Raw genomic sequence first — 17,878 nt, 5'->3', positions numbered from 1 at the left:
AGCAGCGGTCACCCTTCTCAGGGGCCCCTCTGTCCGTCCAGGAGGGACAGAGTCTGAGGCTTAGAATTTAGAATTAGGTTTTAGAGGTAGTGTCTGCTTGCAATACAGTTTCTGTGCTTTTCACCTCTCACCTCTTGTCCGTGGCTTCGTTCTTCAAATCCATCAGGACAAGCACCCAGGGAAGCAAATCACCTGCTCAATAAATCGACCCACATCACTTCTTTCTGATCTAATTCTTTCTTCCGGCTGCAGGAACAGTCATACCTTCGTGACTGCCTTGGGCTGTTGTTCCAGGCTCTGAGCCCCAGCAATCCTGATATCCCTCTATTCGTTTTTTTCTATCAGTTCATGTTATAGCATATTTTAAAGTGGTTTGTTCAAAACCATAAGGGACTTACCATAATACTCTTTTTATTAACTTCTTTTAGACAGAAAAGTCTTATAATCCTGAAATAATCAAGCAGTCATTCCAATTCAAACCGCATGTTGTGATCCTGCCCTCTCAGTTTATAAGCATACTTTCCACCTGAGTGGTTAAAGATTCACACACAACTGCTATCTACGTAACCACTCAGGTGAAGTACATGGTCTGACTTGTAGCTTTCCTTCCATCTCTTAGCAGACAATCAATAAACATACTCCACAGGGTGAAAAAGAAGAAAGAAACTGAGTAAAAGAATTTTAAAATACATGTCAGTAGGCATTTCATAAGATTAAATTTTTAAAGCTAAAATTTAAAAAAGTTCTGCTCATCATTGACTAAATATATCTTTAAATCTATAAGCAGTAGATAAGCCATAATTAATATTTATATATAAACACAAAAGACTGAATAAATAAAATAAACAAAATGGGTATATTCTTAAAATTAGAATGGCTGTAGGATTTGCATGAGAAATGCAGAAACCATATATGCCTTGTGGTCTCATTTTTGTAGGGATGAAAACTAATAACTAATGTTTGGAGTACATTCTTTGACTCAGGTATTCTACTGAATCTTTTCTAAGACCCCATGGTCTGGGTACAATTATTATCTCCATTTTGTATATGAAAAAACCTTAATAAGCCATTTGTCTAAAGTCAGCCAGTTACCAGCTGGTAGACCACGATTTATACCTAGGAAGCCTTAATGCAGACCACTACGCTGCGGTAATGTACAAGTGAGAAGCCAGAATAGGAGCATTTGCAGGATTTCTTCCATTCTGGGGTACTTGTGATTTTTTTTAAAAGTCAGCTTTATAGAAGTCTAATATACATAATAAAATTCACTAATTTTCTTCACAATTAGATGCATCTTGAAAATATGTCTTCAGCAGTGTAATCATGACCAAAATTATAATTTCCACTATCCCAAAAAGTTTCCTCATGCTCCTTCTCAGTTGAGTCCTTTGTCACCATACTCCCTGGCTCTTGGCAATCACTGACCTTCTTTCTGTTATGAGAGTTATGCCTTTTCTAAAATTTCATATAAATTGGATCATACAGTCTTTTGAAGATAAATTTTTAAAGGTATCTTAATGTATTTCAGATTCTTTATATCGTTGTATCAATAAGATATTACTTGTTAATGTTGAGTAATATTCTGTTGCATGGGTATGACACAATTTGTTTATCTATTTACCAACTATTGGACATTATTTTTAGTTTGGGGCACTCATATGCTCATGCCTGAGCCTTGTAATATTTCAAACTCTGGCTCTGTCATTAACTGTGCCCTCAGGCAAGTTATTAAACCTCCCTGAGCCTTGGTTTCTTTTCCTACAAATTGGGGGCAATAATAATTACCTTCAAAAGTTGTTGTGAGGATTAAATATTAATGTTTTTTAAGTACTTCACACATGTAAATACCTTAGTATGTAGTAATTGTTATCATCTTTAAACAATGGGATAACAATAACCGCTATCCTATCTCACAGGTTCTTATGAGAAGAATGTGCATGAAAACACAAAGCACTATACTAGTATAAACGTCACTTCCAGCTCCTAGGCAATCAATGAGTATGGATTGCAGTAGTCCCGCACTATCAGAGAGCTAAACACGGAGGAGAGTGTAGTCCATTATACAACTCTAAACAAATTGCTGCTTTCCCATTAAAATAGCCCACACTGCTCAATGGAAACAAATCCACCTAAGTCAAGTTGTTGTGAGGATTAAATATTAATGTTTTTTAAGTCCTTCACACATGTAAATACCTTAGTACATAGTAATTGTTATCATCTTTAAACAACGGGATAACAATAACCGCTATCCTTTCTCACAGGTTCTTATGAGAAGAATGTGCATAAAAACACAAAGCACTATACTAGTATAAACGTCACTTCCAGCTCCTAGGCAATCAATTAGTATGGATTGCTCGAAAATATAACTTTTCAACTTACTGGAAATTGTTTTCCAAGTTATTAATTTTAAAGCCACCAATATAGGTTAATGAGGAATAATTTAAGGATGTTACATTAGAGTGGATAGATTTTGGGAGAAGTCTTTATGGCTTGTGTTTTCTTCCATTTTAATTTAATAGACGTTGATGCATGTTGGTCCTGAGTATTGTGGTAATTAATGCTTTTCTGCATTTCCAAAGAAATCCTGGGTTTGGGTGTAAACACAAGAGGACTCCCCCATCCCTGAGGCAGGGAGTCAGTCCTCTAAAGACATAGTTTTCACAACTAGCACATGTAAGTGAGTCCTTTTTGAATTATTTCATACAGGGTTCCCATAATTTAAATTTTATCCTATTGAATTTGAGGGGAATGGCTTTTTCCCCTACAGTGCTATTGTAGTTCACCAAGTACTCTACTGGAAATTAGTCCACCTCTCCACAATGGGAATGATCTAAAAACATGTCCCTTCACTTGTTTTCATCTGCAACAAACACTAACATCATTACTTGTCTGATGAAAACATGAATAAAGTCAGATACAGAAGTTTGTTTAGACTTCTTCCAAGAAAACTCTTCCCCTCGTAATCAGTTTTGAGCCCTCTCACTTTTCTCTCTCAATTAGACTTGGAACTCACTGAAGCCTGGAATGTGCTTTGGAATATTTTTATTTTCCATCAAAAGGCTCAGAATAGTACCAATAACCAGGGATCAATAAATGACTTTTGCGTGAATTTATTTAGTCTTTGGAACAACGTCTTTGGTAGTGAAGTCTCAGTTGAAGAGGATTACTTACGAGTTGTTTCCCTCGGAATAATAAGATTGGAAGGTATTTTCTTTCTTTCTGGAAGAATAAAATCTGCTTGTCCGGGTGCAAGTTTAGGAAATGTAAAATTGATGTATTTTTGAAATGCCATTCTCGTTTCTTGTAATTCCTCCTCCAAGAAATCTTTCCAATTTGTCATAATTCCCAGTTGTTGTGCTACCGACACCAGCTCGTCCTGAGTGTTAACCAGTTTATTCATCACATTTCCAAGTGTGGCCTGATGGGCTTTCTCTGCTTCTTGAAGCACTTCCTGGACTTCTTCCTGCTTCTGCCTCTGAGCCATGCAATAGTAGATGTTCATTTCATGTTCTTTTTCCTTTACCAATTTGCTCACACTCTTCCTCTCATCCTTAACAACGGTAATACCAGCATTCATAAATTCATCCATGACCTTCCTACAAAAGATAATATGGGTTTTTAAGTTAGACGGACTAGCCACTAAAAACAGAAAGATTTTGTCTTTCAGCATAGTTGTATGAGAATTTATTGCATTGTTTAGGTGAGACACCAGGCTGAGACAGGCTGGTAGAGATGGGCTTCTGGATTCCATTAGCTGTTAACAATCAAAAAACGTTTTTCAGAGTAGGGAGGTCGTTCATGGACTTCCCCACTGTGGGCTAAGGAGAAGCCACCAGTCTAGTGTCTGGCAGTAACTTTAGGAACCCAAGTCCACCTTGGCCAGAAAAATATGAGTGCAGCGTGCTTGAAAATGAAGATACAGCCTTAGCCAGTTTGGCTCAATGGTTGGAGCATCGGCCTGCAGACTGAAGGGTCATGGGTTTGATTCCTGTCAAGGGCATGTACCTTGGTTGCAGGCTTGATCCCTGGCCCCAGTTAGGGCATGTGCAGGAGGCAACCAATCCATGTATCTCACTCACATTGATGTTTCTCTCTCTCTGTCTCTCCCCCTTCCACTCTCTCTAAAACTCAATGGGAAAAATACCCACGGATGAGGGTTAACACAAAAGAGGAGGAGGAGGAGGAGGAGGAGGAGGAGGAGGAACTGGGTCAAATTTCCAAATTCCTAGAGAAAGTATTTCTCTTTTTAAAAAATATATGTATTTTTTTAATTTCAGAAAGGAAGGGAGAGGGAGAGATAGAAACATCAATGATGAGAAAGAATCATTGATTGGCTGCCTCCCGCACGCCCCACACTGTGGATCGAGCCCACAACCCAGGCATGTGCCCTGAATTGAACCATGACCTCCTGGTTCGCAGGATGATGCTCAACCACTGAGCCCTGGTGGTTGGGCGAGAAAGTATTTCTGTACATCAATCCAGCTATCTCCCTTTAGCCAGAAGGGAAAACACTGTACTCACAAGTCAGGTTGAGCTCTGATTTTTATTTTATCTGAGCAATACTCTATGACAGCTGACTCAAACCTTTTGGTCTCGAAATCTCTTTTTGTTCTTCAAATGACCAAGGAACTTTTGTTTATATGGGTTATATCTAGTGACACTAACAGTATTAGAAATTAAGAGTAAGACAAAAATATTTATAAATTCATATAAAGTATTAATAAATCCATTCAATATTAACATAACTTTTATGAAAAGTATATTTTCCAAATCATAACAACTTTTGGTAAGAAAAGTGACATAATTTTACATTTTTTAAAAAACTCTTTACTGTCTGGCTTAGTAGAAAAAAAGCTGGATTTTCATATTGTTATAATCTGTTGTGATACCACACATCAGAAAACCCTGGAAAATGCCACTATATATTCTGTAGATAATGAGAGTAAAAAGATAAATAACACCTTAGTATTATTAAGAAAGTAGCTTTAACCTCATGGACCCCCCAAAGGGTCTGGGGACCACACTTTGAGAACTACTGCTGAATGAATTCACAGACCTGTAGCTACAATGTATGTAATTAGATATAATTTATAGCAGCCTACTGTACTGAATTCTTACCATGTGCCAGGCAGGTTAATGAGCGTCCTGTGCATATATATTGAGTTAATGATTCCTCAAAACAACCCCATGAGGTGGGCCTATTGTTATACCTACTTTACTGATCAGGAAACAGGCTCAGAGAGACCAAGTAACTTGCCCAATTTCACGTAATTAGTCAAAGTGGCAAAATGAGCACCGAGACCCAGGCAGTCTGAGTGGCTCTTAGCCACTGTGAAGTACTTCCAATGGGTGTCTCTGGTTAACCTAGTTTGGTAGAACCTCTAAAGATTTGAAAATTTAAAAACACCTATAAATTTGGATTTAAATATTTATGGTTGTTACTAAAAACCCTCCCCCTCTGTCTCCTAGACTAATACCGTCTTTCCAAGATTTTCATATTGTTTCAACCACCTCCCCTTTCTTCTAAAGTTGATCCCCCAAGATGCAATTAGTTCTCATTATCTCTGATCTTTAAACTTGACTTTCAAACCTGACAGACTTCCCTAGTCTTGAGATAAGAGGTTAAGGACAAATGGCTTAGTAGAAAAAAAGCTGTCCTTAACTTCTCTAGCTGCTATGCTATTTCTCCTTTTCCCAGCAACTTGGCTATATCCATCATTAATAACAAGGATTAACATTTACTGAGTATTTACTATGTCCCAGGGACAATGCTATATATTTTACATGCATTCCATTCCATTTAATTTTAAGAATAACCCACTGAAGCTAGTATGATTTTTATTCATTACTTCTTATTATTCCCAAGTAGCAGGAGAGAAAATTAAGGCTTAGAGATCTAGTTCTTGTTCAATGTCACACAATTGAGAAGGTGGGATAGTTCCTGCCCTTCACCATTACCTGCTTCAATCATGTAAGAGGCCACTATAAATTTTATATAGGGGGAAGGGTAATACTGTAATAATAGTATTTAGAATTGTTATTCTAGCAATATCAGGTAAATGGAATCTTACATAGGATAAAGAGACCAATTTATACTATTTTGTAATATTCTGAGAGTGCAAAGTTAGGGTCTGAACGCATGGTGAGAGAGAGAAAGAAATAGGAAGAAAGAAAGGGATAAATCCAAGAAATATTACACAGTCGTTAAGTGCCAGAAGTTATGACTGCTAGGGGATAGTGGAGGCAGAAAGAGGAGGAATCAAAACCACCTTCCCGATTCTCAGCCTGGGTCACAGGAGAGCGGAGGCGCTGTTATGGAAGGGACAGCACGACAGAGGTGGGAGTGTGCATCTGCCCACACCTTAGGGCAGTGGTTCTCAACCTTCTGGCCCTTTAAATACAGTTCTTCATGTTGTGACCCAACCATAAAATTATTTTCGTTGCTACTTCATAACTGTAATGTTGCTACTGTTATAAATTGTAATGTAAATAAATATCTGATATGCAGGATGGTCTTAGGCGACCCCTGTGAAAGGGTCGTTTGACCGCCAAAGGGGTCGCGACCCACAGGTTGAGAACCGCTGCCTTAGGGTTTAGTCTGATGTTTGATGAAATCTGCAGTATGGTGGGAGATTGTGAAGGTGATGACCAGGCCCTGGGGCTCAGACAGAAAGAACTAAAGCAGTGGTTCTCAACCTTCCTAATGCCGCGACCCTTTAATATAGTTCCTCATGTTGTGGTAACCCCCAATTTCATTGTTACAAATTGAACATAATTAAAGCATAGTGATTAATCACAAAAACAATATGTAATTATATATGTGTTTTCCGATGGTCTTAGGCGACCCCTGTGAAAGGGTCGTTCGACCCCCAGGTTGAGAACCGCTGAACTAGAGGAAGCTTCCTTGAACCAGCCCCAAATCCCCAAGGAGGAAGCTGTGCTCTGTGGCCAGCAGGCCTGGCTTTCTCCTGGCCCCACAGAGGAGGTGTTCATCTATGAGGTTGACTCGAAGGCTCCACCAGAGATGATCTCAGGTAAAACTGCTCAAATAAAGTGCATCTTAGGCGACTCCGACTCCTACCCTCCATGATATAACCCACTTTAAATGACTTACTATCAAAATCTGTTCTTGCTACGAGGATCTGGTCTCTCTCTATTTTTTGGAATGCCCTTCTCAACTTTCCCGGCCTGCCCTAGAGCCTGAATTTTTGACCCTTTGGGATTCACACCTTTTGGTTTAAGGTCAGGAAGTGTCTGGCTTTAATTCTGAGGACTTCTTTGAAGTTGTGGAATGGAAGCCAGGAGGGAGGAGGGTTTGGGGCATGGAGAGGGGGAGGCAGAGGGCCTGGAGTGTCCATTCATCTTTGTATCTCCCCTGCTGGGCATGGTGCCCGGTGTGTATACAACAGGCAACCAATAAATGTGTGAAATGGGTAATATAGGTGTCGTTCCCTCAATACTTTTTTGTGTGCCAAATAACACCACATTTTAAAACAGCTAAATTAGAGTATTACAAAAGCCTAAACAATTCATGCTTAAAAAGGATTCTCAGCATAAGCAAAATACTCACCATAAGAAAATAGTCAGTTCTTGTCATATATATAAATTTTTTTTTAAATTTATATAATCTATCCACCTTTTCCCCCTAAAAGTGGGCCTGGAAATCATATCATATGAGGAAGGACTGAAGCAGCTGGTTTACAAATACTTTTTGGCTTTTCCTTCCGTTCACACTAAAGCTTGGACAGTATCTCTCTCCTCAAACATCTGAAGGATCACCGTGCACTGAGGGCAGACTCGGCATATTTTGGACCAACTTTAGGTAGAGGCGTTCAGCATTGGAACCAACCACCTCCACCAGCCATAGCATTCCTATCACAGAAGCACTTAGGGGGCTCCCCACGCCTGGCAGGCAGCCAGCAGGAAGGATGGCAGCTCAACTCAATGACCTCCAACGCTCCTCCCCAGGGGTAGGGAATGTCTATGCTTCTTTGTGTAGAACCTTTCCAAGCAAAGGTTCTTTCTTGTTTTTCCCTTTTTTTTTTTTAGTATCTCCTAGATAATCTGTTTAGAAACGAATCACCTCAACCCACAAAAAAGTTTTCTGTGCATTTAACAGGTTTGTCATAATATGTACGAATTCTGAACCCTTACGTCTTAAGTGAAAGTTTACAGACAAATTAAAAGGTCTACAGGCAGAATTCTAAACAGTGGATCTTCTGTCTATACTAATTTCTGCAGTGCTCTAAAGAACACTGGAATCTGGAGTGGGTTCAGCTGACTGGAACATATCTGAACCTTTGCTTGACAAATATTTAAAGAATGCCTACCACATGCCAGGCTCTCTTCTAGGCATTTGGACACATCAATGAACAAAATGGGCCTTCCAGTTGGTTATACTTAACAGGCATGGACGTTCCCTAATCCTCGTCAACTGATTTAATAAAAGGGGGCCATTGAAAATCTTTCATTCAAACCTCACAGCGAAAATGGAGGGGGTGAAAGCAACGGAGTGAGGGAAGGAGCAGAAGCTGCCGGTGTGAGGAGTGGGCCCAGAGGCTCCTGCAGGATGGGAGGGACAGGGCGAAGAGGACGTCACTTTCCACTGCACTGGGCCACACTCATTTGGGAGTTACCACCTTCTCTAACTTTCTCCTGAAATCTCTTTCACCTTCCTCATCTCTCTCAACAATGATCTACGATGATTTATCACCGAGGCAAGAAATGGCCACAGCTGCAGCCCTCATTCCTATTGACCTGCAGAATAATAATCCTACAGGATTTTACCTTTGGCCCTGTTCTAACAAGGAAGACTTTACCTGTTAATCATGTACAAATGGATCTATTTGTTAACTCAAGGAGCAAAGCAAAAGAGATAAGTCCTAGACTAGGAAGCCAGATACAGAGGTTTCAGTCTTGTTCTGCTGCTACAGTTAAGTGATCTTGGGCAGGTCACTTAACATGTGGAAACTGTGGTTTCCTTGGTCCTGATAATCACTAGGGCTCTTTACTGCTGTCTTGTTTTAGCTCATTCCACCAAATATTCTTTTAAAAAAAATATGCTATCTGATTCACGTAAAAACTATTTGTGATTGTGCACATATATTATAAGGCTGCAAACACATTGAAAGGGCATGGAAAGCCCGGCAGGCATAGCTCAGCGGCTGAGCATTGACCTATGAACCAGGAGGTCATGGTTCAATTCCCAGTCAGAGCACATGCCTGGGGTTGTGGGCTTGATCCCCGATAGGAGGCGTGCAGGAGGCAACCTTTCAATGATTCTCTCTCATCATTGATGTTTCTACCTACCTCTCCTTTTCCCTTCCTCTCTGAAATCAATAAAAATATTTTTTAAAATACAGGGCATGGAAAGACAAAGACCCAATTATTTAAAATGACTGGAGGACAGGGAGAGTTGGGAAGCAGTGAGTCGGAACTTAGCAAATTTGCTCTATATATTTTCATAATGTCAGTTTCATCTACAATGTGCAATAAGATAAAAAAATGAACACATCCATAATAGTATACGTTATAGGCTTAAAAATGTGAAGATTGACTTCTATGTGTTGTGAAAAAAATATTTCTCAATTCCTCTCCTCAGCCTCTTAAAACCAAGTATACAGAATGAAAAACAATATTTAGGACAGTAGTTATCTTTTGAGAGGGAGGAGAGGAAGTGTTGCCAATTTCCAACCCCTTCAGAGGGGTGGTTGGTCTGTGAGTATTCATGTTATTATTTTTTTAAACCACACACACACACACACACACACACACACACACACACGCATACACACTCCACAATGCTTTGCATATTACTCTCTGTGATATATTCCATAATGTAAACACACAGTAACTGGGAACTATCCACCTGTGTGCCTCAGTCTTATCCCTTTCTCCAAGTTGGTTTTGACAGAACAAGATGCTAATTTGCAAATGTGATCTCTGGAATACCTTTTCTGGGCCAGGATGGCTTCCTGGGCCAGCTGCCTCTCTTCGTCCCTGGCTTTCGCCACAGCCTCGATCTTCTCCTTGTGGCACTCCATCATGATCCTTTGGATTCTATGGACCATGCGCTGTTCTGCAGCCAAGTTTTCTCTCTGTAGTTCGTCTTCTACGTTTTGATGCATCTCTAACTTGGTTTGAGATGTTATATCCTTAAACAACAGTAAAACTAGGTTTAGAGGCTACAGCTTTGATGTTTAAAAATGCACACTAAGAAGTTATTCGAATCATAGTTCAACAACCTGATGAAATAGGTACTGAGAACACGGATGGTTTAAAAAATAGTGGGTATAATAAGGAAAACTTTCAGTTATATGGCACTATATAAAACCAGAATCATGCAAACTATATAGCATAAATATTTGTATAGACCGCTTTGGAAGGGCATATGCAGAAAGAGAAAATAATTGAATACAGGTATCCTTTTCCTTGATTGTATAAATATTCTACAGTGTCCTTTTATCTTTATATACAATTAGAAATACATACTATGATTCTCCTTTAGGAAGTAAGTCCTGGGAAGTGGCAGAAATAATAACTATGTCTCCTGAGCATCTCATGTGGTTAATGCTGAACATTACTGTAGTTGCAGGAACCTGCCTGCCAATCCCACTGCCACTAGTGTGGAAGGACAGGAACAAGTTTGCACTGCTCTGGGGTAGAAGGACCTATGGACGCCTCTGACCTTATTCATGAAGAGGACAGGGAGCACACTTGAACATTCCTCGATGATCCAGGCTAGTAAAGGCGAGTGATCGCACTCGTCTAAATACTTGGTACTGCACTAAGTCATTTCCAATATGAGTTCACAGGGCTACCTGTCTCTGTTGTAAATGACCCCAGACTGCTTTGCTTTCTTAGATTTGATATCTCATTATTGTAATTTTTCTTGTCCTTCACATGCCATTGGGCTAAGTACTCCCTGTTCTAACTGGTGTCAGCGAGCTCCTTTTTGCCATTCTAGTTCCCGGCATTTAATCTATTTTGGAATTGCAAAAGCAAACAAACCACATCTACTGAGATCAAATTGTTGAGAAAGTGTAAATACCCTTTGAATTAGAAATGGAGAGGTTCTGCTATGGGTAATAAATCTGATGTCTATCTTAGAGTCGGAGGACTTCACTAACTCCTTAGAGGATATTTTAAATTATTTCTGGGTTTCCCCAGAAATAATATTTTTAGTAATTGAGATTGTTGAGTAGTTGAGCATTACATGAAATATTATTAGAATGCATTTCTACTTGAATCACAGAATTTGAAAATGACATCCCAGGCCTTTATTTTGGCTGGGTTCTGAATTAGGATTCAGAGAATTAAACCCATTCCCTCTTTTATGTAATAACTTAGTCAAACCAAAATCATTTTACTGCTTCGCATAGCATGCAAAATACATATTTAAAGTTACAAAAAGAACTCAAGGAACTACTGCTTGACAGTGCTCTTATTCAGTGGAAAGTCCCCTGATAAATTACCTTTACTGAAATGCATTTTGAGTGCATTTAAAGAGATATTATAATTTTGACATATTGTAAGACATGGCCTCATGAGATCCATCATATTGACTGTACAGGTGTTTGACAGACACACAACGTCTCTCTCAGCAGTCTCTCTTATAGATCACACATAGGAATGCCTGGGCCTCTCTGAGTGCCTGGTTTCTTTCTACCTCAGGGATGTAGGGATTCATGGCATTGTCCTCCTGGCACTGATTGCCGGAAAGCTCAAGGCCCAATTCCAGGACCTCATGGAATACGCACATTTTTTAAGTTTTAAATTCACCCGACTTCATTGTTAATTCCTATTCTAATTTTTCTTTTCTCATTTTCTCTTAGCTCCCACTCTCTTTTACTTTTTGATATTACTGTATTTGACTAAGAGAATATAAACATCTCTTCAAAATACTATCTCCATTGGATCAGATCTTCAAGTTTTACTTAACAGCAAGCATTTGAGACTTATCCAAATCCTTTACATCCTATTAGAGCAATACCTGGTGGTCTGTACAGATAAGAATTTAATGGTATTTCGTTCTAAAGAACTCGGTTTTCTGCTCTATTTATTGATAACCTCAAATTTTAATATGTGAGAATCACACAGGCTGCTGGTTCATAGCACTGCCAGTGAGTCTGTAGGCCACGGGGCCCAGGAATCTGCACGTTAGGCTCCCAGGTGAGTAGGCTCTAAGGCAGGGGGTTCATGGACGCCCCTGAGCAGTACTGACGTCTATGACAGATGAATAACCCTACACATCCCTCTTAGACAAATCACGCCTGCATGATATAAAAACACCCCTGAGACAGCAGTGTAAATGTAAATTCCTAAACCCTCCTAGACGAATATTTTAGAAAGGTCAGCCTTTAACTTTTCCCTTTTAAATCTTCTTAGGACTTATATTTTAACATTAAGTGCACCAACTCTACCCACAGGCTATATGGAGTACAATCTTTTACTTGAAGAACAGACATCACATTTAACTTATCTTTGTGTCTTCACAACCTAATGCCAGGAGAGATACTCAAAATGTGTATCCTCTCGCTGCGCACTGGGGCAGGGTCCTAGAGCCCCCTTCCACGTTAAAGTGCTGCCCCTTTAAACTGCAGGATTTGGGGAGATCCAGGGCCTAGTGGGGAACAACCAGGGTGTCCGAAGTATTAGGGGGTCTGAGGGGTGGTCATCAACCGACAGAGAAGTATTTCAATACTTTAAGAACCAGTGTGGCCGGACGGGACAGGCCAGCTGAGAAGCAGGCCTTCCTAGACATGCTGTAAATGCTCTACGTGTTGAACTAAAAGAGGGGTCGGACAGTGGACCAGCAGCAGCCAACGCCGCAGGGGCCCTGGCCCTGGAGCCAAGCCGGGAGGGGGGGGCTCCCGCACCTTTAGGAACCGTGGAGCAGACGGCCCTCTCTCCTGGCAAGTTTTCTGAGGACAAGGACAGTCTGTGTGATCTCACCTAGTACAGATCCGATATAAGGAACCGCTGCCCAACAATGAATAAACAGGCCCCGGGCCCCAAACTTATCAGTTATGTTCTTATTAACTTTGGCCAAACCTGGAGCCAGACCTCTGCCACTTTCCCTCCCGCCTCAGCCCACGAATCACCGCATCTGTGCTGGGTCCTGTCCTGTCCCTCCTGGCCATATGTGAGAACAGTTCTGTACCCTTTTCCTCCAGCAGACTTTGCAGCTGAGGTACCGAACTAAACAACCAGTCCCTGGGCCTCTGGCTGGACATTTGCTTATTACCTACAGTCCTGTGCTTGAACAAGCTAGAAAGGGTATCTCCCCGTACCTGCACCCCCTCCCCCACCTCCTATTGCATGAGCTCTGGTCTTGAAGAAAATACTTGAGAAACAGCTCAGTGCAGACTTAGGTAAAAGGATAGGATCAGAGAGCCCAGGAGAAGAAAGGGAACAGCCCATTTCCTTCGTTTAACCCTGTCTGAGCACTAAGTCAGACCCGGTGCCGGTCACTGGGCTAGATGGTAACGAGACAGACGTGCCCTCATGGAGGCTGCAGTCAAGTGGGGATCAGACACTTAACAAGTGGTCACACAATCCAATTACAACAGTGACGGGTGGCAACTACTGTGAAAGCGGACGGGGTGTCAAGGACAGTATATAGGGGGTAGGGAGTGAGCGGGGGAGGGCAGAGCTGGTGGGCAAAGCTTCCTGTGCGTAGTGATGTTTGAACTAAATCTGAGGGAGTGCAGGAAGCACAACCCAGCAGGCACCAAGGTGAGAGGTGCACGGTGTGTTCCGGTCCGAGGACCCGCAGAAGGGCAGTGAGAGGAGGGAAAGAACAAGTGGTAAGAGATGTGGTAGGTCAGGGGGGCAGGGGCGGCTCCTTGGGGCCTGGAAACCCCCTAAAGGTTTGGGTTTATGACCCCAAAGGTTGTAGGATTCTGCGCCCACTGAGTGTTCAGCGTCTCTTCTGTGACAGTCCGGGACCTCCCAGCCAACCTCCAGAGACACCCGTCTAGATCTTACGCATTATTCCCTTGCCAGAGCTTTTAGTCATTTCAGTACTTTTAAAAAGACAACAAGCCACTATAAAAACCTGTAATTTTTTTTGATGTTCCTCTTCCAGAATCTGAATGTTGATGTTATGTTTGTCATTTGCTTCTTCAAGTGCTTTCTCCACTGCTTGCTTTTGGCGTTCATCAGCCTTTGAAAGAAAGAGTCCATTTATTTATTAGTATAATAGCTTTTTATGTTTACTGAAAATTAACAAACACCATGGGCCTCTAATTACTTGCCCTGTTCCCATCTCACACCTCCCACAGCAAACTGTCTGCGTGGGCCAGATGCCCTCACACATCCCAACAGTGGTAACCTTGCAGTTTCAGGAACTTGCCAAAGGTCCCACAGGTAGCCAGGATTTAACACCAGTTCTGCCTGACTATATTGTTTCCAACAAATCCAAACAGTGAAAGAAAGGTTAACTTAGCTTGATTTGCAACTTTTTACCTGAGCCCACAAATCAGCTTCTGCTAGTGCAACACGTTCTCTGAGTACAGCCTCTTGAAATAGTTCTTCTTTATACAAAAGATCTGCCCCGATATCTGTGTATTTGAAGAGAAATAATTACAAGTGTCCACGGACATTTCTTGGCTTCCCTTTTCACTATGATCATTTTTTATTAGAGTCATCTCAGAGATACATATGACATCCTTTTAAGAGATGTCAATCTTTTCTTTAAAGATACTGATGACAGACTCCACCAAGATGGCGGCATAGGTAAACACCGGAGACTGCTGCTGCAAACAACCACTTCAAAAATACAACTAAAAGACGGAACGGACATCACCCAGAACCACAGGAAGGCTGGCTGAGGAGAGACTCTTCAACTAGAAGGAAAAATAACAGCACACCGAGGCTCAGAGGAGGCGCAGTGTGGAAAAAACTCAGGTGCGGAGGTGCGCGCGCAAAGCGGGCTGGTGGCTGAGAGCGCGGTTGTCGTTTTCGGTCAGGGGGGAGTCTCAGACTCTGAGCTCCAGATACGGGCGAATCGCTGGGGACTCGGACCCAAACGGGAGAAGCGGGAGTGTCTGGCATCAGTTGGAAGGCAGCTTTCCCTCCGAGGTTTGCAGCGGTTCCGGGGGTTCTGAGAAGCAGAGCCTCTGGGAACAGGACTGAGGGCACCATAACGGCTCCCTCCGCCCGCCCTGTTGAGCCCGCCCCGCCCAAGCCCTGCGCAGAGCCATTTGCCGGATAGCCTCAGGCAAAGGCTAGATTAGCACCTCCCCAGAGGACAGAAGTTTTCCGCGGCAGACACAGCTGATTCACACAGCCAGTCGGCCTGGTGGTCAAATCCCTCTAGTATTAACTACAACAATCAAGGCTCAACTAGAACAAGACTGCGCACAAAGACCACTAGGGGGTGCACCAAGAAAGCATAAAAAATGCGGAGACAAAAAAACATGACAGAAATGGAGGATATAGAGCTAAAAATCGCAATTTTGAGGGCTTGCAAAAATGTGCTAGAAGCTGTCAATAAACTTGAGGAGAGAGTCACGAAAACTAATGAGACCCTCGATGCTATGATAAAGAACCAACTAGAAATTAAGCATACACGGACTGAAATAAAGAATATTATACAGACACCCAATAGCAGACCAGAGGAGCGCAAGAATCAAGCCAAAGATTTGAAATGCGAAGAAGCAAAAAACACCCAACCGGAAAAGCAAAATGAAAAAAGAATCCGAAAATACGAAGATAGTGTAAGGAGCCTCTGGGACAGCTTCAAGCGTACAAACATCAGAATAATTGGGGTGCCAGAAGATGAGAGACAGCAAGATATTGAAAACCTATTTGAAGAAATAATGGCAGAAAACTTCCCCCACCTGGTGAAAGAAATGGACTTACAGGTCCAAGAAGCGCAGAGAACCCCAAACAAAAGGAATCCAAAGAGGACCACACCAAGACACATCATAATTAAAATGCCAAGAGCAAAAGACAAAGAGAGAATCTTAAAAGCAGCAAGAGAAAGAGACTCAATTACCTACAAGGGAATACCCATACGACTGTCAGCTGATTTCTCAACAGAAACTTGGCAGGCCAGAAGGGAATGGCAAGAAATATTCAAAGTGATGAATACCAAGAACCTACAACCAAGATTACTTTATCCAGCAAAGCTATCATTCAGAATTGAAGGTCAGATAAAGAGCTTCACAGATAAGGAAAAGCTAAAGGAGTTCATCACCACTAAACCAGTATTATACGAAATGCTGAAAGGTATCCTTTAAGAAGAGGAAGAAGAAAAAGGTAAAGATACAAATTGTGAACAACAAACATGCATCTATCAACAAGTGAATCTAAGAACCAAGTGAATAAATAATCTGATGTACAGAATGAACTGGTGATTATAATGAATCAGGGACATAGAAAGGGAATGGACTGACTATTCTTGGGGGGGAAAGGGAAATGGGAGATGCAGGAAGAGACTGGACAAAAATCGTGCACCTATGGATGAGGACAGTGGGGGGGGAGTGAGGGCGGAGGGTGGGGCAGGAACTGGGAGGAGAGGAGTTATTGGGGGGGGGAAGAGGAACAAATGTAAGCTGAACAATAAAGATTAAAATAAAAATTAAAATAAAAATAAAAATAAATCAATTAAAAATATCCCAGGGTGAGGATTAAATAAATAAATAAATGAACAAACAAACCAGAAAAATAAAGTTGGTGTGTGGGGGGGGGGGGGAGAGGAACAAATGTAATCTGAACAATAAAGATTTAAAAAAAAAAAAATAAAGATACTGATGAAAGGGGTAAGTTGCTTCCTCGTTGACTGGGAGGGAATGCACAGCACTGTTAGGCCTGGATGGAGTCAGCGATGTGATGTCAGTCCACATGGTGGGCAACTGGAGAAGGAAAGTGGCAAAAAGGTGCCCATTTTGTACTCCTATAGAAGAGTAGCAAGTGAGTATTCAAGATTACCCAGCTCCTCTCTCCCTGCTCATATCTGGGTGTTGGTGTTACCTCCACCCAGACAGTGGTAGCAGAATGCCTTAATACATTACATGCCTTTCTTCAGTGTGTAGGTTTTCTTGGGTTTAGCTGCTTCAGTTGTGGAGTGAGTTAAGGGGTAGTAGTTTAGAACTTCTCCATCAATGATCTAACTTAATTTCCAAATAATAATATTCTCACAATAACACCCTCCCTCCCCAAACAAGGAAATGAAAGCCTAAAGAGGTGAGAGGACCACACAGTATCAGATAGCTGGACCTCGAGCCACACCCCGATCACAGCGCTGGGCACAGGTTCTCTTCATCTTCTCCTCCCATCAGAGGTGATGACGAATCCTATAAGCGCTGAAATCACACACAGTGATCTTTCTCTCCAACCCAAACTCTTAGTGTTTATTCTTTTATTTTTTTTATTTTTATATATTTTATTGATTTTTTACAGAGAGGAAGGGAGAGGGATAGAGAGTTAGAAATATTGATGAGAGAGAAACATCGATCAGCTGCCCCCTGCACACCCCCCACTGGGGATGTGCCCACAACCAAGGTACATGCCCTTGACCAGAATCGAACCTGGGACCCTTCAGTCCACAGGCTGACGCTCTACTGAGCCAAACCGGCTAGGGCTTAGTGTTTATTCTTTATTCCACTCATTCCTCACATCTAAGATTTGTTGAATTATTAACTTTTCATGTGATTAGGTCTTGATGATCAACTTTCTAAAATGACAAAGCACACCCTACACTGCAGTGTTCTCTCTCATCATGCCTAGCTTGGCAATAAGCACAGATAAGACATTGCGGACTCATGTGTTTGTCTGCCCAACATCTCTTCTCTACCTCTGGTAACAGGATCCATTTCTCTCAAGAACTTCCCTCTCTCACTTCAGGATAGCTACATGATCAATTTCATGA

The 17,878-nt window shown here is 41.6% G+C and overlaps 1 protein-coding gene across 1 annotated transcript in view; it reads right to left on the bottom strand.

Annotated features, from left to right (window-relative positions):
- Nucleotides 1-3,094: 3,094 nt before the first annotated feature.
- Nucleotides 3,095-17,878, bottom strand: part of LOC102240977 (chromosome unknown open reading frame, human C6orf163) — a 17,503-nt gene continuing 2,719 nt past the window's right edge. Inside the window, exons 2-5 of the mRNA XM_005858202.2 lie at nt 14,470-14,564; nt 14,060-14,167; nt 9,952-10,154; nt 3,095-3,596 (exon numbers count right to left, since the gene is read on the bottom strand). Coding sequence (XP_005858264.1) covers nt 3,164-3,596; nt 9,952-10,154; nt 14,060-14,167; nt 14,470-14,564 — 839 coding nt within the window. The 3' untranslated portion in view covers nt 3,095-3,163. The remainder of the gene's footprint in view (nt 3,597-9,951; nt 10,155-14,059; nt 14,168-14,469; nt 14,565-17,878) is intronic.

This window comes from Myotis brandtii, unplaced genomic scaffold (assembly GCF_000412655.1).
Source record: "Myotis brandtii unplaced genomic scaffold, ASM41265v1 scaffold1160, whole genome shotgun sequence".
In the NCBI taxonomy this organism is placed as follows: Eukaryota; Metazoa; Chordata; class Mammalia; order Chiroptera; family Vespertilionidae; genus Myotis; species Myotis brandtii.
Note: the sequence above shows the minus strand (reverse complement) of the source record. Positions and strands in the feature narration are given on the sequence as shown.